Source organism: Crocodylus siamensis, chromosome 3 (assembly GCF_052110815.1).
Source record: "Crocodylus siamensis isolate JL-2025a chromosome 3, ASM5211081v1, whole genome shotgun sequence".
In the NCBI taxonomy this organism is placed as follows: Eukaryota; Metazoa; Chordata; order Crocodylia; family Crocodylidae; genus Crocodylus; species Crocodylus siamensis.
The window spans coordinates 88697830-88724126 of NC_143397.1; the positions used below are offsets into that span (position 1 = coordinate 88697830).

The 26297-nt window shown below is 47.9% G+C and overlaps 1 protein-coding gene across 3 annotated transcripts in view; it reads left to right on the plus strand.

Moving 5' to 3' along the window:
• Positions 1-2771: 2771 nt before the first annotated feature.
• Positions 2772-26297, plus strand: part of SH3GL2 (SH3 domain containing GRB2 like 2, endophilin A1) — a 233710-nt gene continuing 210184 nt past the window's right edge. For 2 of the 3 annotated variants that reach the window (XM_090038769.1, XM_090038768.1), the window contains exon 1: positions 2772-3061. Coding sequence is in view for 1 of the 3 variants with exons in the window: in XM_090038768.1 (XP_089894894.1) it covers positions 3017-3061 (45 nt within the window). In the remaining 2 variants the exon portion in view is untranslated. The remainder of the gene's footprint in view (positions 3062-26297) is intronic. The other variant, XM_090038770.1, reaches the window with a different exon arrangement.

Consider the following 26297-nt stretch of genomic DNA (forward strand, 5'->3'; position numbering starts at 1 on the left):
CCTCCTCCCAGCTTTATCCCTGGTAACAAGGCATGACAGGTGAGGTGGGAGATGTTGTAGAGTGCCAGAAAGGAAAACAGGCTGCCAAGTGGCAGAAGCCTGTCTGAGGAAACCCCAGACCTGCTACAATATGCAAAATCAATGGCAAGATGGGGTAATCACTTACACATTTGTGAAAGGTGTGAAAACAGTCATCCAGTCCATTTCTGGGACAGTTTAGGATTGCTCCCATGCCACCATGTCCTCTAGTGTTTATTTAAAGCAATATTTCTTTACCTATAATTACACAACAGACATTTTTGGTTTAAAAAAATATTTATATATTTATTTTTAAAACCCCCAGATGCCTGTCTGTGTGTATGTATGCATACATGTATACACACATAAATATGTCTATCTATAGATATGCTGGCTGAGACGTCTAGGTTTAGAAGAGGGATTTGATCCACCTGTAGATCTTGCAACTTGGCTTCCATATATATATGTCTTTGTGTGTACATGTATGTATGTATGTGGGTATATCTATATCTACCATTTCACTTGCTCAAAAAGAGCAGGGAGATGTAGAAAGCATCCTTTGCTCCTGTCTCTCAGTTGGTTGAAGGAATATCAAATCATTTGTTTTGTAAATAGCTCCTTTTACTTTTCATTGTCTTCAGCCTCTGTAAAGCAGGGGTAGGCAATGTTTTTTGGCCAGAGTGCTGAAAAAACCACAATGTGTACCTTGGAAGGTGCCAGAGTGCCAACATGCCAGCAAAACAAAACAAGGGCGGGGGGTACACAGCAGGATGCACAGCATATTAGTATAATCATAAATATTGCCTTTTTATGGGAAATACCAGATTTTCTAAAAATTGTAAACCTGGTGACAATAAATAGAACTTCAGTGCACTGCCACTCTGGGTCACACACGCTGCACTCCCAGCCCTGCTGCCCTCCCCTGGGCCCTCTAAAGCACAGCGCGTGCAACCCAGAGCAGACGTGCACAGAGGGGCTGCACAGGGAAGTTTCCTGCTGCTGAAAGCTCCATGCTGCCCTGGTCACACTTCCTTTGTGTGCACGGGGGCAGCAGCACAGAGTTGTTGTGTGCCTTGCTGCTGCCCCCACCTGCAGGGGAAGTGTGGCCAGGGCAGCAGGGACCTCAGGGCAGCAGGCAGCTTTTGTGTACCTTCCCACTGTGCCCTGCCATGCCAGTTTCCACATGCTGCTCTACAGAGGCAACATGGTGGGGAGCATTGCCAGCACCTGCTGCCTGCCTGGGGCTGGGAGGTAGCCAGGGAGGCAGCAGCTGTTTGCAGCCTCCCGGCTGCAGCTGGCCCAGGATCTGGGTAGCTGCTGCCAGCCATGGATCCTGGGCTCCTTGCAGTAGGGCTTGCATCCTCCCAGCTGCCTGCTGGGAGCAACACAGGCCCTGTGGCTATCAGCAGCTACCCAGAACCTGAGTAGGCTGCAGCTGAGAGTCTGCAAACAGCTTCTGCTTCCCTGTCCTGGCCCTGGCTGTTTCCCGGCCCTGGGCTCTGGGAAGGCAGCAGGTGCCAGCACTACATCCGTTGGCCAGGGCAGGGAGGCAGCAGCTGTTTGCAGCCAGCCCAGGCTCTGGAGTATCTGCTGCCAGCCATGGTGCTCGGGCTGCAGATACTCCAGATGCAGCAGGGCTTGCAGCCTCGCAGCCGCCTGCTGGGAGCAGCCCAGGCTCTGTGGCTAGCAGCAGCTGCCTAGAGTCCAGACTGGTGGTCACGTGCCAAGCAAAACGGCCTCGTGTGCCATGCTCAGCACGCGTGCCAGGGGTTGCTGACCCTTCCTCCTAAAGTCTTATTTAGAGAAGACTTGATGCTGAGGCAGGAAGAAAAAGAATGTGTGGAGGTGGCAGGTAACTCCCTGATACGTAGTAGGTGGCAGACCGGAGAGTGCCTTAACTGACAGGCCATCTCAGCTCAACAGATTTTTGACCTTTTAAGATTATTCTTTATCTGTCATTAACATTCATTTGGTAAAATAATCCAGGAGAGATTTAATGGGATATTACACCAGATTTCAAATCTGGGTGCCTAAAAATTAGACACTGAGCTCCACTACTAGGCACACCAAATAAGGCCTAAATCCTTGGGTATATAACACGAATAAATAGAATTTTCACATGCATAAAATCAAATACCTGTATGTTTAGGGAACTGCTGCAGTAAGTGGCTAGATTCTCTGAGGTAACTGCCTGTCTTCCACTCATTTTTAGTGGAGGATGTTGAGCATCTAGGAAAATTATGCCACTTTTATTCTGATGCCCTGCTATGGAGTTAAGTGCCCATGTTTAGGTTCGCATATTTGAAGAGGATGGCCTAATTATAGCAAAATCTGAACTTCCTCTGCAGTCCTTGGACGACACTAATAGTGCAGAAAGGAACTGGCAGGGGTTGGCTAGTTAGCACAGGGACACAAGGCCAGAAATCCAGAGCAGGGCCTGCAGAGTGGCAGGCATGTATGATTAATAGAAAATAAAGAAACATAAAATGTTTGCGATGGTTACTTCTTTACTAATTTGTAGTGGTTTGGGAATCTCTGTCCTAATTGGAAACACTGCAGGGTTTTAAATGCCTAGTAAAAAGTGGTTTTTTTGTTGCAGCTGTTTTATGCTTGGGTTTTATGGGGGTATTTAAAAAAAAAATAACAATGAAAATTCTGCTAAAGGGAAATCAGGGCTGCTGCCATTGTGCGAACAAATGGGAAAGGCTGGGTTTGCTCTTAGCTGGGTTTGCTCTTACAGGATACGGGAGGGAAAAGGGATGCTAAGTTTCCCCTTTAAGAGGCTGGATTTCCTCTCTCTGACGTCAGGGTGTTTCTGCACCACCGACTGATACCCTGTTCGGTGGGCTAAAGAGGATCTGGGAGCTGCCAGCTAGTGAGGGAGACGGAGAAATCATCTCCCCTTTCAGCTGCAGCCAGCCATCTGGTCCTTTCTCTTTTCCTGCAGCAGCAGAAGCAGCATTCGTGAGTCCCAGGAGATTTCTTGCGGCATCCCACGATGTCTGTAGCAGGGCTGAAGAAGCAATTCCACAAAGCCACTCAGGTACAGGGGCAGCATTGTCAGGTAGTGGAGGAGGGAGGAGGTAGGAAATGATGGCGTGTCCCTGAGCCTCAGGCTTCCTGCAGCTCCCACTGTTCTGGAGTGGTGACGGAGAGAGAGGGAGAGAGAGAGAGAGTGTGTGTGTGTGCGCGCGTGCACATGAGAGCCAGTCTCTGTGTGCCAGTGGCTGCTGTCACTGCTGCTGTGGGTGAGCAAGTTGGACCCTGGCAGCTAGACCTCCTCCATGGTGGGGGTGAGGCTGCACTGATCAGAGGCAGTCACTGGATGGCACAATTCTGTGGATTGGCCGAACCCCAGGTTCAAGGTGGTGAGAGGTGGCAGGGGCAGAAGGAGAAGGGGCTATCTGATTCACTTCATTTGAAGGAACGAAGAAAGGGGGATCCTGGTTGGTGCCAGCCCCTGGAAGGTAGACAGATGCTGGGAAGCCTCTTTTTGCTTGTAGCTTTTTGCTGCAGTGCACCCATAGGGCCAAACTGGGTTACACTTTTTCCCTGCTTCTCCTCTCAGGCTCTCATTACTCCAGCTGACTTTCTGGGATACAAGCATGATTTGGGAAAAGTAGGGGTGTGAGTGGAGTGGGAGGGAAGCTGCAAGGGGCCATGCAGTTGGCCTCTACCAGGATCTGCAGCACCAACAGGTACCATATCCTTCTCCCTTGGGGAAGGTGAGGAACACACAGGATCATTTGATCCCGTACTGCAGCCCTGCTTTACAGCTGCAGTTGCATTATTTAACAGGTGGAGCCCAGGATCGGATGGCAGGAACCTCTGCTTTGACCCTCCCCATCTCCTCCAAGCAGCTTTGTAGCTGTATTACTCAGTAGGATTTGTCTCTTCCACCCACAGGGCTGCTCTACCTCCCTTCCCAGTCAGGTGGGGAGCAGACTGGGTGGCAGCAGAGCAAAGCGCATTTGCCATGATTGTTCCCTAGACTGCTAAGAGTATGACTTCATTTATGACAACTGCACCTAGTCATGTGGCTGGCTGTGGGATTATGTAAAGTCTTTCTCCTCTGGTGACCTTGCAGTGCTGTACTTACTGTACTTTGGTTGCTGTCTGAAATCTGTTCCATCATATGAGCAATTATACAGTGTCCTCAGGTGCTGTGAAAGGGCCCAGTGCTTTTCTCTCTCCCTGTCATGAGAAAAGAAACCTCTGAAGGGATTCTCCATGTTGGCTTCACTTGCTCAATATCTCCTTGGTCCTTTGGCCAATTTATCTACACTCAAACTAATTTAATGATGTGTTTTGTTTGGTCTTTGAGTCCTGAAGCAGGCTTGATGCTAATTTTTGCTGGATTTCATATTGTGACATTATATACTGTGTGCTGGCTAAGACTTCTGGGTTTGAAGAGGGATTTGATCCACCTGTAGATCTTGCAACTTGGCTCCTATGTGAGTTCCTTCTTCATGGCTTGTTTTTTGTTTTTTGGTAAGCCACCAATAAAGTGTGATTTTTCCAGATCATAGCCGAAGTGTTGTAACTAATTAAGTTACCTCTGTTGTATACACTATGGGGAATCGCCTGCTTTTTATCTTGTATATGCTATTAGCAAGATCAAGGTTTAAGTTTTGCTACATTTGAATTAAAAATATATATATTTAGGGCAATCCAATCTCATTTACACTGCAGTGTAGCTAAAACAGTTTCACTTACGTCAGTAAAGTTACTGTTGTACCTACAGAGTTGAGACCAAGACCAGAATTTGGTTCTGTCTCTTTTTACTCTTATAAAATGGATAAAACTATCAGCCATGGCATTGTGATCCTTCTTGTGGAATGTCTTCAGGGCATTGTATAAGGCAACTGTTCCCCAGTCATCACTGACTGAAGGGCAGCTATGCTGAGAAAGTAACTTGCTGCAGGCATCATCAGGTTTTGCTCTCTTTGTCAACCTGAGTTTTAATATTTTAACTTACTGGGGCTATGTGCAATATCATACGGGCTCAAGAGCAACATAGTCCCCACAAACTATGGGGAGTGAGGGTGGGGATCACTGGTGTGAAAGGTCATGGCAGACAGTCTCCAAAATTAAGCTTGTAAAATTCGGTGTGCAATAACGATACCTTTTGAGACCTTGTGGGCTTTTTTTCTTTCCTTTTCTCATCGCATTTCACAGGATTCTAGGGAAAGTATATTTGCTTTGTTATCAGTTGTGCAGCAACTCTTTAACCACATCTGAAAAGGGCTTGCTGAAATACTGGTTCTAGTTTTGGTGTCCTCCACACTATGATTAAAGGAATCGGTGTTATGCCTTTCAATTAAATGGGATATACTGAGACCTCTGTTGGCACATGCATACTTACAAAAACATTCCATCCCATCTTTCATATTGCGCTGTGTTGCATTGTGTGGAAAATACCCTTCACACAAACCCTACTGTGACTGTGACAGATGGATGTAAGTCACAATTAAGTTTCTTAAGCAATATAGTCAAGTACAGCTGCTGCTACTTCATTATTTTGCCCTTTATTTCCTCCAGTGCCTAACTGAAGGCAAGGAATCATCATCACTGCAGTGAGCTCTGATACCCAAAGTAAGAGTGCCAGTGCAGCACTTGCCAGATCTAAGAAGTGGATGAATGTGCTGAAGTTTACTTTGCAATGATCAAATCTGCTGAGCAGTACCGTAGCTAAGGGGGAGCAACTGGGGCACCAGGCTTGGGTGCCAAGTTAGAGGTCTGGAAGAGAGATTTCATAAAGCAGTTTGAGCCAAATCAGTTAAGTCTGATACTACATTCAACCAGGTTTATCTCAAACCAGCTTTGGCCATTTTGAAACTGGTTTATGTGCACTGAGTTTCTGTTCTGTTATAGGTTTAAACCAGCTTCTGATCAATTAAACTGGTTTATGTGTAATGACAGTCCCTAGCCAGAGAGGTGCGAAAACAGCAGCTGCTGTGCTGTCAGCCTGGCTGCTGCTGACAGTCCCGCCACTGATGCTGCCCTGTGCACCGCCACCCCCCAGGGCACAAAACTGCGAATCAGGCTCCTCTTCATGAAAGAATTTCTTTAGTGTTCTATAAACTGTAGGAGTAAATAGGAGGCAGTCATTGCCCAAGCATGATGAATAGTGATTGCCACACTAATCACTGGTTCTGAGGATCCCTTTTAGCAGTGATACTGTCATTCCTGAGGTGGAAGAGTTTTAACTGGCTGGAACCAAAATAGCAGCAGGATTCCAAATTTAGAAACCTGGCAGCAGGCAACCAGCGATTTCCGGGACCAGCCTTGACTCAAAAATAATTTGTACTCATGCCGTGAGTTTACTTGCACGAGTGAAAATTGCTCTCAGGTAAAGCTTGTGAGGTTGGGCCTTTTTGTTTTACTAATTTTCTAAGCGTGATTGCTGATTGAGAAACCAAGAGCTTGAGTCTGCTAACATTACTCATCTAAGTAGTTCAATTAACTAGAGCTTGGCAGGATAGTTTGCTGTATGAAATGAGACTTGTCAACTAAAAATAAACAGCGTTTATTTCACTAGTTACTAAACAGGATGTGACAGTTTACACAAGGGTTTCTACTGAGATGTCACCTGCATGTCACAATGTAGTCCCAAACCAGGCAGGAACTACTTATATCTGAACCTTTGTGTTTTGTTTTATTCTATTTGACTTTCCACCCCTCCCTGCTGTACTTTTTTTTTTTTTCACTACAACTTGTAGATTTAATTTCTTTTAAAAAAAAAGACAAAAAAACAAACTCCCACAGGATTGTTTTCAAAATACGTCAACTAGATTTTAGTTAATGAGGTCCTAGGGAAAACAATATAGATATAATGCTCCATGTGTACACCTGGAATAAATGAACAAGGTTTTGTAGGAGAATTAATAATTCTATGACATTTACCAGCAAGATTACTTTCATACATTAATAGCGCTCCATGCTTTGAAACCTTTTAATATGCCATTCAATTGAAAAGTAGTTTCTGAGGCTGGAGTCCTTCAATCTGGTATAATTTTTCTACACAGTTACACTGAATTACAAAATATCAGGCTGAGCTGTATGGAATAGCCTAAGTAATTCATTAATTGTGCCCACACAGCAACAAAGGAGGAAAGATGGGAGAACCTTCTGGACTACAAAGACTTATAAAGACTTTTTTTTTTCAAAGAATTTATAATGGACAAGTAAATGTTGTTCAATATGTGTGTGTGTGACTTGGTATCTTACCCATTAGGTGCACAGGCCTACCTTCCATTAATGTTAATGGGAGTTTATGTTTATATCAAGGAGAAAATAGACCCCCAAAAGTTTTATGTGGGGTTTTTTTTTTTGCTTTTTATATTAAAAAAAGAAAGAAAAAAAAGAAAAAAGTAGGCTAAACTTGCTCTTTGGTTGCCATTGATTTGCAATGCAGACTCACTGGCATACAAGAAACAGAATAGCTTTGAAATAGCACCAGCTTTGTGGCAGCAGGCATCATGTAATAAGGCAATAATCTCAGAAATTTGCAAGCAAGACAGAAGTTTTGAAAAGAATAGAATCATAGAAATTAAGGGTAGGAATGGAAAGGAATTGACAAAGACACTGGTGGTTGAGTGCATGATTCCACTCTACCTTGGCAATAGTGGCTGGGGGAGCTACTAAAAGAACTGTCACCATTTAAATAGACAGTCTGGCTGCACTTACTTGCAGCTTGCAATTTAGCTTTTATTTTAACTTGGCAACATCATTATAAGAGAGGGCATGGCTTAATTTGACTGCATGAACTGCACTGCCTCCATGCTAACATCTGTCAGTAACTTGTTGGGAGGCTGACGTTATAAATGGTAGGCACAAAGTTTTTCTTTAACAAGGCAGCCAGTGAAAGTGTGTAGTAAATGACCAGGCAAAAATTGGATGGGTCTGTAGTGCCAGCAACAAATGCAACATAGGCTGCACGATATCACATTGACTTCAAAGGGATTCTGCACAGGTTCAGGGTTCTGGCTATATGGATTCTGTTACACAATGGGGACTCTAGGGATGATATAAAATCTTTAAAAAATGAATAAATGAAGGAGAGAGAGAGAGTTACATGCAGCATACTTTGAGTGTTCTGGAAGAAAGTCTACTCCATGGCATTGATCCAGCAAAGCAGCTAAACACATGCAGCTAAACACATGCTTGACCTTAAGCATGTGAACAATTCTGTTGAAACTCTGTCAGTAAAACTCATTTTTAAGTGCTTTGCTAGAACATGGCCCATCTGACCAAACAACAAAGTTGCCAGTGTCAGAGATGAGTGTACTATGGTTTAGTGTGGTAGGGAAAGGGAATTCAAGGACGGGTACTACCTATTTGATATATTCCAAGTGCTTTACACACTTGATTACATTCTCAGAATCACAGTGTGGTGCAGAGAAGTCATTAGTATTTTTGTTCTTTTCCTTGTATAGACAGGAATCTGAGTTAGAGAGGCTGATAACATTTTTTATTTGGAAAGCCAAAATATACACCTGGGCTCCTAAATAAAAAGCAGTACCATTCTCTGAGATGCTGAGCTCCCATGTAACCCTGTAGTTTTCAACTTTTTTTTTAAAGACTTGAGGCACCTTTTGGAAAATATCAGCTCTTTACTTTTCACTCCATAATATGACTACAGAAAAATACCATATTTACCTTGAATACAAGATGAGGTTTTGCCCCAGTCACTATAGGGAGGGAAAAAAGCTCCGTATCTTACAAGGAAACTTCATTAACTACGTTTTCTAACGTGAAACTGCTGCCAAAAGCAGCATGTGCTCGGAAACCAGCTATGAAGCTGTTTAAATGTAGCCATCATTGAGCATGACTATAAAACACATGGCCCATATTGGGCAAACATACGGAGGGGACCCTACCACAAGGCTATATGATAGTGCCCATTGTGCTCAATTCCTTTCAGCACTGACTCATTTACAAGTCATACTACATTGCATACATTTTTACTTCCTCTTCATTCCTACAGCTGCACATTTCTTTCCAATTTCCAAATATTCCTGTTTCTTCACCAGCCTTAAATGTCTGGCAAACATCACCAAATGGGACCTCAAACAGTTTACCCAGAATTTCTCTGTTGCCTCCTCTCTCAGCCTGTTGCATATGATTAGTGTGGCCCTGCCCTCCATGAGGTGGAGCCAGAGCAGGTCCCGGCACCTCATTTGTGTATAGATTTTTGCAGGTCTCATGACAAGAACACCTGTTTCCATTTGAGTGTGTGGGGCTAATTATCAAGTGAATCCTTTGTGGGTGGTATCTGGTGTACACACACATACTGAGCACTGCTGAGCTGTGGGGCCAAGATTATTTGAAACATTGTTGTCTCTCCTTGGGCCCAGCCCAATGAACTATATGGTAAATCAGGGGTTTTCAACCTTTTTTACTAAGTGTACCTCAAGTGGCCTCCTTTTTAATAAGTGTACCCCTGCAGGGGGTAAGTGGCAGAATGGCAAGTGGGGGTGGTGGCAGCGAGGGGCCAGACGGTGGGGGGAGGGGGGGCTTGGGGGGGTGAGCAGCCGGATGGCAAGTGTGGCGGGGTGGTGAGTGGCGGCAGTGTGGCGCCTTTGCGGCCCACAGAAGGGTGCTGATGCTCTCCTTGCCCTGGCTCTGCTCCTGTTAGGCAGCGGCACTCCATCCCTGCTCACAGGCTCATACCCCCTGGGACCTTTCCAAATACTCCCTGGAGTACCTGTACCCCCGGTTGGCAACCCCTGTGGTAAATCATGAGCCTTTTTATATACAATGGAAAGTATGCATGATAAGTAGGTACATAAGTTCTGCTTAAAATGTGTTTATAGAGTTCCTGTACTAAACCTTATGGCAGCTTCAAAAGAAGTAAAATGCATCAATTCTGGATGAATTAAGTCTATAGTTACCCACGGTAATTTGCCTATGTGAAAATTACTAGTTATTTTTATTTCAAAGTCAGTGGGTGTGTCTACATGTGAAATTAATACAAAGCAATAAACCCTGGTGCTTATTGAATAAAAGTTTATTGTTACTGGCACTTCAACTTCATGCGTGCCCAAGACTGCAGCATGGTGAGCTGGGTTGGAGCAGCCCCAGCTCTCAGGGGCCCCTGGGGGCCAGTCTGCCAGTCCAAGGCTGTGCTGACCCCGCTCAGGGTGCTGCAGAGGGCCTGGCTGGGGCATGAGGGTGCTCCAGTGTAGGACTAGCCAGCAAGCAGCCCTGCACAGAAGCACCTTTGTGCCCCAGCCAGCCCTGTCCACATCTACACTTGTTGCTGTGCAGTAAGGAACTCTGCTGTAGAATAGTACTTGTATTTTCAAGTACTAACCTGCGGTGGAATTAATTAATTTTCTATAACCTAATAGGGCTGCACGTGTAGACAGTTCCGCACTAAGCATAATTAGGTAGTAATTAGCCAGCTCTGCAGTAAAAGTCTCATGTGGATATGCCCAGTGTTTTAAAATATGTCCCTCATTTTCCATGTTCTCGGCAAGAATGGGGTCTGACAGTGAGGGAGAGGGGGAAGGGGCTGCAGGGCAGAGGGCAAGGGGACTATCTGCCTCCCCCGACTTATTTTTCCTGCTGTAGCAGTGGGCAGGGGGGGACAAATTCAAGGTAAACCTCCAATATTTAGATTCTATACCTGGACAATTATAACAAATGTATGGAAAAAGTATATATAGAATCTAATTATTGGGGAATCCTCTTATAATCAGGGTTGTCTTGCATTCCAATAAATATGGTAAGAGGAATTATTCTGTTGCGGAAGGCTCAGACCACAACAGGCCAGTATGTTTTTGACACTCTGGATTCCTGTTTAAACCTATTGGTTTATTTTGTGCCTTCTGTGGGTGTTTGCATACCTAACAGTGCTAATATTGCCTGATACCCTGTGATACCCTTAAAAGGAGTTTGTGGCACCCTGGTTGAGAATCACTGATGTGAATGAGAGCACTGAGTGCTTTTATAGTCTCATAGTAGCTAGGGTCAGGAGGGACCTGAACAGATCATCTAGCCTGACCACAGGCAGGAATGAATGCTGGGTTCACAAGACCCCAGACAGGTGATCATCCAATCTCCTCTTGAATTTGCCCAAGGTGAGGGCAAGGACCACTTCCCTGGGAAGTTGGTTCCAGATTTTGGCCACCCTAACTGTAAAAAAATTGCCTTCTGATCACTAATCTAAACCTATTCTCCATCAGCTTATTACCATTGTTCCTTGTCATCCCAGGTGGTGCTGGGGAGAAAAGGGCTCTGCCTATTTGCTGTTGATCTCCCCTGATGAGTTTGTAGGCAGCCACCAGGTCCCCCCTCAGCCTCCTCTTGCTGAGGCTGAACAGGTTCAGGTCCCTCAGTCTCTCCTCATACGGCCTGTCCTGCTGCCCTCTCACCAGATGGGTGGCCCTCCTCTGAACCCTCTCCAGGCTGGCCACATCCCTCTTGGGATGCAGTGCCCAGTACTGGACGCAGTACTCCAACTGCAGCCTGACCAAAGTCGCATAGAGGGGGAGTATCACTTCTCTGGACCGGCTTGAGATGAATCTTTGGATGCATGACAAGGTATGGCTGGCCTTGCTGGCTGCGGTCTGGCATTGGCGGCTCATGTTCATCTCAAGATCCCGTTCCGCCTCTGTGCTTTCAAGACGTGAACTTCCCAGTTTGGATGTATGCTGTGGATTTCTTCTCCCAAGGTGCAGTACCCTGCATTTGTCTATGTTGAACCCCATCCTATTCTCATCTGCCCACTTTTGTTGTCTGTCTAAATCTATTTGCAGCCTCTCTCTCCCTTCAAGTGTGTCCGCCTCACCCCACATCTTAGTGTCATCAGCAAACTTGGTCAGTGTGCTTTCCACCCCCTCATCCAAGTCGCTGATGAAGATGTTAAACAGTGCGGGCCTGAGGACTGAGCCCTGGGGTACCCCACTGCTCACATTTTACCAGGTTGAGTACAACCCGTCCACCGCTACTCTCTGGGGGTGCCCCATCAGCCATTTTTTTTTTTTACCCATCCAACTGTGTAGGCATCAATGCCACAGTCACTTAATTTATTGATGAGATGGGGTGAGAAACATTATCAAAGGCCTTCTTAAAGTGTAGAAAGACTACGTCCATGGTGATACCATCACCCACGGATTTAGTCACCTGGTCATAAAAGGCAACTAGGTTGGTCAGGTAGGACCTGCCTTTGATGAACCCATGCTGATTGCCCCTAAGCATGGTTTTCCCTGCTGGGCCCCCACAGATGTGCTCCTTGATGATTTTCTCCAAGAACTTCCTGAGCACCAAGGTGAGGCTTACAGGCCTATAGTTACCTGGGTCCTCCCTCCTCCCTTTTTGAAAATTGGGAACACATTAGCCAGTTTCCAATCCCCTAGCACCTGGCCAGAAGACCATGAATGCTCATACAGCTGGGCTAAAGGCTCCACGATGACCCCTGCCAGCTCCCTCGACACCCTTGGATGGAGGGCATCTGGGCCTGCAGATTTAAAAATGTCTAGCCCTTCCAGAAGATCCCTAACTACATCTGCACTGACTGAAGGCCTGACAGAGCTATCCCCGAGATTGTCCTTACCTCTGGTAGGTGGGATGTCCCGGTCCCTGTTCAAGAAAATAGAGGCAAAGAAACTGTTAAAAATATCAGCTTTCTTGTCTGAAGTAGCCACAAGATTACTGTTTGCGTCTTGCAGGGGCCCTACATTGCCTGGTGCCCTCTTCTTGCTCCCAGTGTACTTGAAAAAGGACTTTTTGTTGTCCTTAATCCTGGACGCTAGCCTGAGTTCCATCTCTGCCTTGGCCTTCCTAATAGCCCTCCTACACTCATGGGCTGAGGAGGAGTACTCCTCCTTGGTGATAGCTCCTCCCTTCCACTGGTTGTACACCCACCTTTTAGTCCTCAGGCATTGCTGAACGCCCTTGCTGAGTCGAGGAGGTTTCTGAGCACTTTTACCCCCCTTGCTTCTCTCGGGGACTGTTATTCTTTGGGCCTGGAGGATTGCCCCCTTAACCATCCCTCGTGGACTCCCATCTTCTCTACCTTCTGGGCCCTCAGTCCTCCCCCACTAATCTCCTAATCTCATTGAAGTTGGCCCTTCTGAAGTCAAGGGTATTAGCCTTGGTATAAGCCCTTGACACCCTGCGTTGGATAGTGAAATCCAGCAGGTGATCATAGAATCATAGAAGTAGGGTCAGAAGGGACCTTGTAAATTCTCAAGTCTGACCCCCCCCCACCTGGGTGGGAGAAAAGACTGGACTCAAATGAGTCCAGCCAGGTAGGCATCAAGCCTCTTCTTAAAGATCCCCAGGATAGGAGCCAGCACCACTTCCCTAGGAAGCTGGTTCCAGCTCCTAACTGTGAGGTAGTTCTTGCGGATGTCTAATCTAAACCTACTCTCTAATAATTTGTGTCCATTGTTCCTTGTCATACCAGGGGGCGCTAGGGGAAACAGCGTCTCCCCTAAACCCTTCTGGTCCCCCCTAGTGAGTTTATAGACAGTCACCAGGTCCCCCCTCAGCCTTCTCTTGTGAAGGCTGAACAGGTTCAGGTCCCACAGTCTTTCATTGTAGGGTCTGCCCTGTTGTGCCCGGATCATGTGGGTGGCCCTCCTCTGGACCCTTTCAATGTTGTCCACATCCCTCCTGAAATGGGGCGCACAGAACTGGATGCAGTACTCCAGCTGTGGCCTGACCAGCGTTGCATAGAGGGGGAGGATCGCCTCCCTGGCTCTACTTGAGATGCACCTGTGGATGCATGACAAGGTCCGGTTAGCCCTGCCAACCGTGACCTCACATTGTCGGCCCATGTTCATCTTGGAGTCAGTAATGACTCCAAGATCTCTTTCTGCCTCCGTGCTCTCAGGAAGGGAGTTTCCCATTCTATAAGTGTGCTGCTGGTTTCTACTGCCTAAGTGCAGCACCCTGCACTTGCCAGTATTGAAATGCATCCTGTTTATGTCAGCCCACTCCTGTAACCTATCCAGATCTTGCTGCAATCTTTCCCTCCCTACTAGCGTGCTCACTTCATCCCAAACTTTGGTATCATCAGTGAATTTAAACAGGTTGCATTTCACCCTGTCGTCCAAATCACTGATGAAGAAATTGAACAGCGCAGGCCCAAGGACCGAGCCCTGGGGGACTCCACTGCCCACTTCCCCCCAGGTCCAATATGACCTGTCCACCACCACCCTCTGAGTACGACCCTTGAGCCAATCTGCAATCCATCTGACTGTGTAGGCATCAATGCCACAGTCACCTAGTTTTTTAATGAGGATGGGGTGGGAGACAGTGTCAAAGGCCTTGCTGAAGTCTAGAAAGACTACGTCCACAGTGACACCTGCATCCATTGCCTTTGTGACCTGATCATAAAAGGCAATCAGGTTGGTCTGACATGACCTGCACCTAATGAAACTGTGCTGGTTGCCCTTGAGCATCATCCCTGAAGCCAGCCCATCACAGATGTGCTCCTTGAGGATCTTCTCAAAGAGTTTCCCAAGGATAGAGGTAAGACTGATGGGCCTATAGTTGCCCGGTCCTCTCTCTTCCCTTTTTTGAAGATGGGGACCATGTTAGCTATCTTCCAGTCATCTCGCACCTGGCCCAAGCACCATGAGCGCTCATAAAGCCATGCCAAGGGTCCTGCAATAACCCCAGCTAGCTCCTCGACACCCTGGGGTAGAGAGCATCTGGACCCGCTGACTTGAACACATCCAGCCCCTCCAGAAGCTCTCTAACCTGGTCCTCCCCAACCTGAGGTCTGGAGGCATTCTCCTCGAGTCCATCTGGCATCACAGCGGGGAAATCCCGGTCCCCGCACAAGAAAACGGAGGTGAAGAATTGGTTAAAGAGTTCTGCTTTCTCCTCTGGCGCAACCATCAGATTGCCCAGCGTGCTTTTCAGGGGCCCCACATTACCCGGTGCCGCCTTCATCCTCCCTATATATTTGAAAAAGGACTTTTTATTATCCTTGATCTTGGACACTAGTCCTAGCTCTAGGTCCACCTTAGCTTTCCTGACAGCCCCTCTACAGGCCCGAGCAGAGGAGGTATACTCCTCTTTGGAGATAGCACCCCCCTTCCACTGGACATACGCCGCCTTTTTGGTAAGCAGGCATTCCCAGATGCCCTTGGTGAACCAGGGGGGGCTTTTGGGCACTCTTGCCCCCTTTGCTTCTTGTTGGGATTGTCACCCCTTGGGCCCTGAGTATCGTTTCCTTAAGGAACGACCACTTGTCCTGGACACTGAGTTCCCCTGCCCTCAAGGACCCCAGCGCCTCTCCCACTAGTCTTCTCAACTTGTTGAAGTTGGCCCTCCTAAAGTCTAGGGCTACCATCTTGCTGCAGGCCCTTGACACCCTGCACTGGATGGTGAATTCCAGCAAGCTATGATCGCTATCACCCAGGTGGTCAAGAACCTGGAGGCCCCTTACCAGGTCATCGCCTGTGGCCAGGACCAGGTCCAACAGGGCATTTCCTCTGGTGGGACTGTGCACCTCCTGGATTAAGTGGAGTTCCTGTATCTCAGCTAGGAACCTCCTAGAATGGTCTGTCCTGGCTGACTGTTTCTCCTAGCAGATGTCCGGGTAATTAAAATCGCCCATGACAATTAAAATCATCCTTTGCCTTAAGTGCCCCTGCAAGCTGGACTGAAAATCCCAGTCCAGCTCCTCCCCTTGGTTGGGGGGTCTGTAGTAGACCCCTACTGTCAAATCGCTCTCCCCATGGTCCCCTTGAATCTTAACCCAGAGCACTTCAGCCTGCCCTTCCTCTGACCCCATTCTGCTGGCAGAGGATGTGTAGTGCTCCTTGACATAGAGTGCCACACCCCCACCTTTCCTTCTTTCTCTATTGTGCCTGTAAAGCCTATAGCCCCTAATGCTAACTGCCCAATCATGGGATGAATCCCACCATGTTTCTGTTAGCCCTATGACATCTGGGTTTGAACTAGCTATTTTGAGGGCGAGTTTCTCCTGTTTATTCCTCATACTGCGAGCATTGGTATGTAGGCATTTAAGGCCTTGCAAGACTGTGTGTGCCACCCCCTGTTTAGGGGGACTGTCTGGACCCTCGTTCCATACCTTAGCACTCCTTGTCTTTGTCACCTGTCTTGCTCGGATGGCGTCTTCTCATCTTCCTGTGGCCCCCTCCCCCGGCGAGGCTAGGTTAAAGCTTGCTGTACAAGATCAGCCAACCTGGAAGAGAAGACACGCTTGCCTTTAGGGGAGAGATGAAGCCCATCCCACCCCAGCAGTCCCCTGCCCGAAAGCATGGGTCATTATCAAGGAACCCAAAGCCTGCCTGGTGGCACCAGCAGCATAAGCACTGGTTGACCACACCAATGCAGGCTTCGTGTCACCGTCCCTGCGTACTCACCGGAAGAAGAGAGGAAAATACCACCTGCGCCCCTGTCTCCTTCAGCTTGTCTCCCAGAGCCTTGAAATTCTTCATAATGCAGTCAGGGTTGTCCCTGGCCGCGTCGTTCATACCCATATGGACGACAACCATGGGGTACTGGTCTGCAGGTTGGATGTAGGCCGTGATCCTTTCCGTGATGTCCCTGACCCAAGCCCCAGGCATGAAGCAGACCTGTCATGTCCAGGGGTCGGGCCGGCAGATGGGACCTTCCAGTCCTTGTAGGATGGAGTCTCTGATGATGAGGACCCGGCGTTTCTTCCTCCTGGTGTTTGCTCTCTTCCCATTCCCTGTTGTGTGGGGAGTGGCATTGTCCCCGCCAGAGGCCATTTCACTGTCCTCCTCCGTTACAGCTGCCAGGGTGTCAAACCTGTTCCCTAGCTGAACCTGGGGAGCTTCCACTGCTCTAGGCCTAGCAGCTCTGGATTTGGGCACCTTTTTCCACTCCTGCGTTGGATGCATCTCCTGTGGGGGCTGTACAGTGGGTGACTGGGCCTGCAGAGAATAGAAATAAGCATCAATTTCATCCTCTGCATCCCTGATCCCCCTCAGCCTGCTCACCACAGCCTGGAGCTCACTTACCTGCTCCTCCAAGGCCCTAAGTTGTGCCCAGGAGGGGCAGGCAAGGAGACCTCCAGGCCCTACCCCCCCAGACCCCACCAAGCCCCCACCACAGACAAGGGGGCAAGGGGCCACTGACCCCACCATGAGCTCTGTGACGATCGCTATTGCCCAGGTGGTCAAGGACCTGCAGTCCCCTCACCAGGTCATCCCCCATGGCCAGGACCAGGTCCAGCAAGGCATCACCCCTAGTGGGGCTGTGCACTTCCTGGATAAGGTGAAGGTCCTGTAATACAGCCAGGAACCTCTGCGAGTGGTCAGACCTGGCTGTCTGCTCCTCCCAGCAAATGTCTGGGTAGTTTAGGTCACCCACGACAATAACATCCCTTGACCTAACAGCCTCCATAAGCTGACTGGAGAAGTCCTGGTCCAGTTCTACCCCTTGATTGGGTGGTCTGTAGTAGACACCCACTGTAAGGTCCCTTTTGCCACTCACCCTTGTAGTTTGACCCATAGTGTCTCTGTCGGACCGTCCTCTACCCCAAAGCTAATCCTTGATGATGTGAGGTGGTGCAATCACCTACCCTGGAGATCTTCAAGAGAAGACTGGACAGACATCTTGCTGGGGTCACATGACCCCAGTTGTCTTTCCTGCCTAGTGCAGGGGGGCTGGTCCTGTTGATCTTGTGAGGTCCCTTCCAGCCATTACAATCTATAAATGCTCCCTAATTTTTTAATGATGTGAGGTGCTCTTTGACATAGAGCACAACCCCCCCATATGAGGAAAGGCCAAAGGACCTGGGATTCTTCAGCCTGAAAAAGAGGTGGCTGAGAGGGTACTTTGTAGCAGCTTACTGCTACATCAGGGGAGTACATTTCTGTGTGCAATGCTATGAAGTCAAGTTTACAAATGTTGATTTCTTGTAACTTCTAGCTTCAAGATGTTGGGAGTTTAATGCAAAGCCAAGACTGAAACCCATTTTGCCTGTTTCCCAGCACTGAACTAACAGCTCTGTTTAGAAATCTGCGCAATCCTGAAAGTATTGAGAATCTTATCAGTTTAGCACTACTGCTACTGGGGACAGCTCAGCAGTAGAGAGATGCCTGGGACTTATTTAATGAGACGGAGGGGAATATAACGAAAAAAGAGTATCAGAAATATTAAAATCTACTTTAGTCTACTTACCAGCTCTCTCCTAGCAGCAGCTTAAAGAATGAGGAAGGTATGGAGTTGAGGGGATGCTTCTGCCTCTGAACACCTAAGAGGACCTGAAGATAAAGAGCTGACTTGGATATAAAAGGGTTGGAGTAGTCAAGTTTTGATGGACTAAGACAGTGGTTCTCAACCTTTTTTGTACCAGGACCCATTTGTAAACATCAATGGCCAGTCTCAATCCAGTGCCCCTCACTCCTGAGCCACTGCCCCCAGGCCCCAGACCTCCATGGTGTGGGGCAGGGGTTAGGTACATGGGAAGGGGGGATTTGTAGGACATGGGGGACCCAAAGCAGCCCCTTGCAGGCTGGAACTCTGCCAGCCTACAAGGGAAAAGCCAGTTTCCCACATTTTTCTCTTTTAAAAGGAGAAAATTAAAAGGCAAATCCATTTTAAACAAGTCTGTTTGTGATCCTTTCATATATTCTTGTGACCCACTTCTGGTCTTGACCCACAGGTTGAGAAACACTGGTCTAAGAAATTTGCTGGAAGCAAGGGATTTTTTTGTGATATCATTTATTGGATCATTGAAAAATGTAAAGTGCTCCAGTTGGGGATGAACAATCCCCAACATACTTACGGGCTTGGTGGATCCAAATTGACTATCACAATGACTGAAAGGGACCTAGGGGTAATAATAGACCATAGTATGAATATGAGCTGTCAGTGTGATGCTGTAGCCAGCAGGGCAAACAATACTCTGGCATGTATCAATCAATGCATCTCAAGCAAAATCAAGAAAGTGATTCTTCCGCTTTACTTAAAGCTGGTGAGACAGCAGCTAGACTACTGCATCTAGTTCTGGGTGCCACACTTCAACAGACATGGTAAAGCTTGAGAGAGTCCAGAAAAGAACCACCTGAATGATCAGGGACTTGCAAGGCAAGCTATATGAGGAAAGGCCAAGGGACCTGGGATTCTTCAGCCTAAAAAAAAAGGAGGCTGAGAGGGTACTTTGTAGCAACTTACTGTTACGTCAGGGGACTATATCAAGAGCTTGGCAGACAACTGTTCACCAAGGCACACCTGGGGAAAACTAGGAGTAATGGCCACAAACTCCTGGAAGACCATTTCAGGCTTAACAGTAGGAAACACTTCTTCAGAGCTAGGGTGTCCAGACTGTAGAATAAGCTCTCTCCAGAGGTGGATCACCTACCCTGGAGATCTTCAAGAGAAGACTGGACAGACATCTTGCTGGGGTTGCATGACCCCAGTTGTCTTTCCTGCCCAGTGCAGGGGGGCTGGACCTGATGATCTTGTCAGGTTCCTTCCAGCCCTTACAATCTATAAATGCTCCCTACTTTTTTAACATAAGGCAAGAAATAAAAGAGAGAGGTTGCAATCCTACTCTACTTTGATTCTTTAGGGAGAACTGGCTCTTGCCCAAAATCATCATATAGTCAGTGCTTCCCCTCCCCCTGAATTATAATAAGTTTATATATTTCCATAACTTGTGTAAACCTGGAGGAGAAGCGTCACAATACTGAGTTATTTCAAACTTGCCTGTTGTTTAGTTTTGTTTTTGACAAATTTTGAAAGCTCTTTCATTTGTCTCCTGCCATCATGAATGAAAGTATTTGGAAGTTACCTGACATGATAAAATTCTGGATAAGTCATCCTAGTATATTTGCAGTGGGATGCAAAATGAAGCTTTTGAGCGTATTACTAGCATCCTTGGGCAAAAGTGGTAGAAGCAAAGTACTTATCATGGTGAAGGGTATTGGGATGTGAAGTTACCAAGCATAGATAGCTCCCACACAAGCATTTCAGCCTAACTCAATATATCTGAGAATCATATCCTGAAATCCTTGCTCAGCTCTGTCTCTTTATTTAGGCAAATCCTACTGATGAAAACGGAATACTGTATGTCTGTTCAGGGGAACTTAAGATTTAGTTCCAAATTCTTTGGATAGAAAAAGAATAGAGATGCAGTGCTGTGGAAAAATTTGTGAGACTCATCAGATTGCATAAAACTGTTTCAAAAGAAGCAGACCTAACTTAAGGACCTTTAGTGAATGGTACAGCTCATTAATATATTTGTCATAAGGTTCATTTGTGTGGATGCTAATGGTCTCGGCCTGTAACTATTTGAAAACTGTTTGAAACAGCTACACTTTGTGCAAAGTATGAATGCATGTAAGAGTTGTGGTGGCACTGAAGCTTCTGTTGCTGTCTAGCATTCACTTGCTAGGCAAAACCAAGATCACACTGAAAAGCTTTAAAGACTCACTAGAGATGCATGCAATAATTCTGAGTTTATATAGAATACTGAAGACTGAGACTCTGTATTATTCACAGAGTAACCTTCTACCTAGGAATTCTGACTTGTTACGTAGTGGTAAAATTAACTTAATTCAGTATGAGTTTGAAATACTTCTTAAATGCAGTTACAGGTCAGGGTCATTAACAACCCTACCGACAATCCATGTGACAATTATATTAGTAAAGCTGTGCTGTTAATCACCAAAGGTCCTTAGGTTGGGTCTGCTTTTTTTTTAAACAGTTTTACACAACCTGGTTACTCTTAAGGGAGGATTAGGGTGTAGTAATCTGAAACATACGTGGTTGTACATTTTATAGTGTATTGAAGCTGAGAAGCTGGTAGAAAGAACGCATATATTGGGAGATGATGGAAAGCCTCATTCAAGTCTACAGTAGAATGCAGATTCTTTGCAAACTAGCCAGGGCCATATAAAGCTGCATCAAGCAGCTACATCGGACCACTGCAGTGCTTCAGCTGATTGCTGTGGTATTTATTTCAAAGGGTACTTAAATAGGTTGTGAACTAACCAAATGTGAAAAATCCTGAGTTCTGCTGTAATAGATGAACATGAATATGGTGAATCACTGAAGCGAGAGATGAGCTGGTGAAATGTGTTTGGCTTAGAGAAGATGCTCAGGGCAGATTGCCAATTTTGAGGACCAGGAGGTCCCCCACCCTCACACTATGAGAAAACTGACAAGCTGCTGTCTAGGTTTTTTCATTTTCCTTTTTTTCCAGCTCTTGTCTCAGTTAAAATTGTGGATATGGTAGGATCCAAAAGGCTTGTGATATTGTCAAAACCAGGGGGCTGGAGTCAGAGACAAGTCAACAGGCAGGGACAGAAGTTGAGAAGCAAGCTGGGTCAAATACTTAGAGGCCTGAGTCCAGCAGAAAGCCTAGTTTTGAGGCAGAGGCACTAGTCAATGCCTGAGCAGAGTTGGCAAAGGGATGTCAGCTCTGGGATCAAAAGACAGAAAAAGAGAGGCAGCAGGGAAATCTGTAGGCAGCAAGATCCTTGTTGTTCAGACAACTTCCTGCTTCCTGTTCAGCCCTTAAATAGATTGGAGGGACGAATCTGCAGCTGGGAGCCCTCACTATTTAGGGGCCAGTGGTGGAAGACCTTCTCATAGTGGAGTTCTTTCACTGCTGTTCCACCTCTGGCTACAAGCTGTGGCTGAGAGCTGAACTGATGTTTGCCCCCTGAGTTTGCAGATATTGCATTCAAGACTGAGCCTCTGTCTGGTAGAGCTTCTGGCTTCCTGTGACTTTCTTTTAACTCTTAGCATTGATGAGAGGGACAGGTTAGGATTCTGGCTTCTAGTTTTGGGTGCCTTGACAGACCTAAGTGTGTGGACAGGTCATGACCTATAAAAGTGCCTTCACATACACTGAGACTGGCAGTGCCAGTTAGGATCTGTACTGCAAAAACCCTTTTGAACATTTCGGTGAGGTTACCCCAGTAATGTCTGTGTTTCTCTTTCCTTGCCCATAGCATTCTTCAGAATAGTCTGATCATGTGAGTTAGTCTTAAGTGTGAACAAAGTCATAGGTTGGACAATGGGGATGGACTGAGCAGTGGAAATAGCCAGGAGAAGAGAGGATCCCATGTAAGAAAAATTATATTTTGTGCAACCAGCAAATTCCAAGTAGTAAAAATTTGCCTCTCGGGTATTTTTCAGATCCAGGACTAATGGTCATTCAAAGCAAAGGGAATTCGTCAGTAACAGGGGGGGATAAGTTCTATAAGAAATAAGAAAATTCCTTTCCACTATCCACATCAGTTGATGCTGAGTACAGGATTCCATAGTTTCATAGTTTCTAGGTTCGGAAGGGACCTGAGCAGATCATCTAGTCCAACCCCCTGCCATGGCAGAAGAGTACTGGGGTCAAATGACCCCAACAAGGTATATATCTAGCCTCCTCTTAAAGACCCCCAGGGTAGGAGCCAGCACCACTTCTCTTGGAAGTAGGTTCCAGATGCTAGCCACCCTGACCGTGAAGTAGCTCCTCCTGATAGCTAGCTTAAATCTACCCCCTGCCAGCTTGTGACCGTTATTCCTGGGCACTCCTGGCAATGCTCGGGGGAACAGGGACTTCCCCAGTGCCTGCTGGTCCCCTCTGACTAATTTGTAGCAGGCCACTAGATTCCCCCTCAGCCTTCTCTTGTGGAGGCTGAACAGGTTCAGGTCCCGTAGCCTCTCCTTGTAGGGCCTGCCCTGCTGCCCCCGATCATGCGAGTGGCCCTCCTCTGGACCCTCTCCATGTTGTCCACATCCCTCTTGAAGTGCGGTGCCCAGAACTGGACACAGTACTCCAGCTGAGGCCTGACCAGTGCTGCATAGAGGGGGAGGATCACCTCCTTGGACCTGCTTGAGATGCATCTGTGGATGCATGACAAGGTGCGGTTGGCCTTCCTGACTGCCTCCCCACACTGCCGGCCCATGTTCATCTTGGAGCTAATGATGACTCCAAGATCCTTTTTCGCCTCTGTACTGAGAAGAAGGGAGTTCCCCAGCCTGTAGGTATGGTGCCACTTGTTCCTCCCCAGGTGCATCACTTTGCACTTGTCAGTGGTGAATCCCGTCCTATTCTCATCCGCCCACCCTTGTAACCTGTCTAGGTCCTATTGCAGCCTATTCCTCCCTTCTAGCATGCCCACATCCCCCCACATCTTAGTGTCATCAGCAGATTTGAACAGGGTGCTGTTTACCCCCTCGTCCAAGTCACTGATGAAGATGTTGAACAGTGCGGGCCCTGCGGAACCACACGGCCCACATCCCTCCAAGTCAAAAATGACCCATCCAACACCACTCTCTGGGTGCGGCCCTTTGGCAGTTGGCGACGCAATTGACCCTGTGGGTGTCGACACCACAGTCCCCCAGTTTCTTAATGAGAACAGGGTAAGAGACAGTGTCGAAGGCCTTCCGAAAGTCCAGGAAGACTATGTCTACTGCTACCCCTGCATCTAAGGATTTGGTGACCTGGTCGTAGAAGGTCACCAGGTTGGTTTGACAGGACCTGCTGCTAATGAACCTGTGTTGGTTGCCCCTAAGCATAATCTCCCCTGCTGGCCCCTCGTGGATATGCGCCAGAATAATTCTCTCAAAAAGCTTGCCCAGGATTGAGGTAAGACTAACTGGCCTATAGTTTTCTGGGTCCTCCTTCTTCCCCTTTTTGAAGATGGGAACCACGTTGGCCTTCTTCCAGTCCTCTGGCACCATACCAGAGCACCACGAGTGCTCGTAAAGCTGTGCCAGGGGTCCTGCAATGACCTCAGCCAATTCCCTTAGTACTCTAGGGTGGAGATCGTCCGGACCAGCTGACTTGAATACATCCAGTCCCCGCAGAAGTTCCCTAACTAGTTCCTCACTAACTCTTGGCCTAGGTGCACCTCCCCTGGGGCCTGAGGGGGACCCGGGGGGGGTGGGGAGCTGTTCTGGTCCCTGCTTAGGAAAACGGAGGCAAAGAAATTGTTAAATATGTTGGCTTTGTCGGCTGGTGTGACGACCAGATTTCCTAATGTGTTCTGCAGGGGCCCCACATTACCCGGAATCTTCTTTTTACCCCCTATGTATTTAAAAAAGGACTTCTTGTTGTCCTTGATCCGGGAAGCTAGTCCTGACTTGGCCTTCCTGACTGCCCCCTTGCATCCCTGAGCAACTTCAGTATAGTCCTCCCTGGTGATGGCCCCTCCCTTCCATTGGGTGTACGCCTCCATTTTTGCTAGGAGACATTCCTAGATGCTTTTGGTGAGCCATGGGGGCTTATGTGCCCTCCTGCTCCCTTTGATCCGTGTTGGGATTACCTCGCTTTGGGCTTGGAGGATCGTCTCCTTAAGGAGCAACCACTCTTCTTGGACACCTGGCTCCCCTCCCCCCCAGGACCTCAGTGCTTCCCCGACTATTCTTATTATCTCATTGAAGTCTTCCCTCCTGAAATCTAGGGCTGCTGCCTTGCTGCAGGCCTTTGCCACCTTGCACTGGATGGTGAATTCCAGCAGGCGATGATCACTGTCGCCTAGGTGGTCGAGCACCCGCCACCCCCTCACCAGGTCGTCTCCCATGGCCAGCAAGGCATCTCCCCTGGTGGGGCTGTGCACCTCCTGGGTTAGATGGAGGTCCTGCATTCTGGCTAGGAACCTACGTGAGCGGTCAGACCTAGCTGACTGCTCTTCCCAGAAGATGTCCGGGAAGTTCAGGTCACCCATGATGACCACATCCTTTGACTTCGCTACCTCCGTGAGCTGACTTAAGAATTCCTGGTTGAGCTCTTCCCCTTGGTTGGGAGGTCTGTAGTAGATCCCCACCATTATGTCTCTTTCCCCTCGACTGCCTTGTATTCTAACCCAAAGCACTTCAGATTGCCCCTCCTCTGATTCTTTAATTGATGAGGATGTGTATTCCTCCTTAATATAGAGTGCCACGCCCCCACGTTTCCTTCCTATGCCTCCTGTACAGCCTATATCCCTTGACATTCACCGCCCAGTCATGCGTTGAGTCCCACCACATTTCAGTGATCCCCACTATGTCCGGGCTGGTGTCAGCTAGCAGGAGGGTAAGTTCCTTCTGCTTTTTTCCCATACTATGAGCATTTGTTTAGAGGCATTTGAGGCCTCCTGTGGATGTGTGCATTGGCCCCCTACTTTCAGCATTACCCTGGCCCCTGTTGTTTGCCTGTGTATATGTTCCACTCATTGGTCTAGGCTGGGATGTACTTGTGGGTGTTGCTTGGTCTGGCAGTCCAATGTTTCCTCCACCCTCGTCTTCCCCTTCCCCCAATGAACCTAGTTTAAAGCCCACCGGAGGAGATGTGCCAACCTAGAAGAAAACACATGCTTACCTTTAGGGGAAAGGTGAAGCCCATCCCATCCAAGCATGTCTCTTGTCATGATGTGCCAGTCATTGTCGAGGAAGCCAAAGCCCGCCTTGAGACACCGTTCCCGAAGTTGCCAGTTGGTCTCCGTGATGCACGTTGCATGCCGTCTTTCGCGTCCACTCACTGGTAGGATAGAGGAGAAAACCACCTGTGTGCCTATCACCTTTAGCATGCACCCCAGTGCATGGTAGACCACCATCAGGCGATCAGGGCTTCTCCTGGCTGCATCATTAGTACCCACATGGATTAGGACCACGGGGTAGTAATTGGTGGGCTGGATCATGGCCTGGATCATCCCCTCCATGTCCTGAATCTTTGCTCCAGGTAGGCAGTAGACCTCGTGTGTTGAGGGGTCCTGGTGACAGATGGGGCCCTCTGTAGCTCTCAGGGCCCTGTGATTGTTGCCTATGATGATCACTCAATACTTTTTCCTTCTGGCCTGCTTATCTCCTTTGGCCTGCTTGGAACGTGGAGAGCATGGAGTTGCCTCCTCCCTGGTTTTCTCCTCTTCTTCCTTCTCCTCCACAGTTGCCAGGGCCTCGTACCTGTTCTCCAGCTGGACTGGAGGAACTGGTACTGCTGTGTTATGAGCAGCCCTGGTTCTGGAGGTGACCGTCTGCCCCTCTGCAGTGGAGGGCATTTCCCAAGGTGCTTCTTCCTTGGGTGCGTAACCCTGCAGGGAAAGAAAATAGCTGTCAATTTCCTCCTCTGCCTCCCTGATTCCCCTCAGCCTGCTAACCTCCTCCTGTAGCTCCCTCACCTGCACCTCCAATGCCCTAAGGCGGGTGCCTGCAGGACAGGTGTGGGGGTCCCCAATCCCTGCCCCCTCAGGCCTTGCTAGTCAACTACCGCAGGCCAGTGGGTGTGGGGACACCAGCCCCCCCCGTGGGCTCTCTCTGGGTGGAGGCCTCAGACAAGCCCTGGGAAGGCTGCGCCCCCCAGGCGGGGCCCTGGCAGCACTCCGTGTCGACAC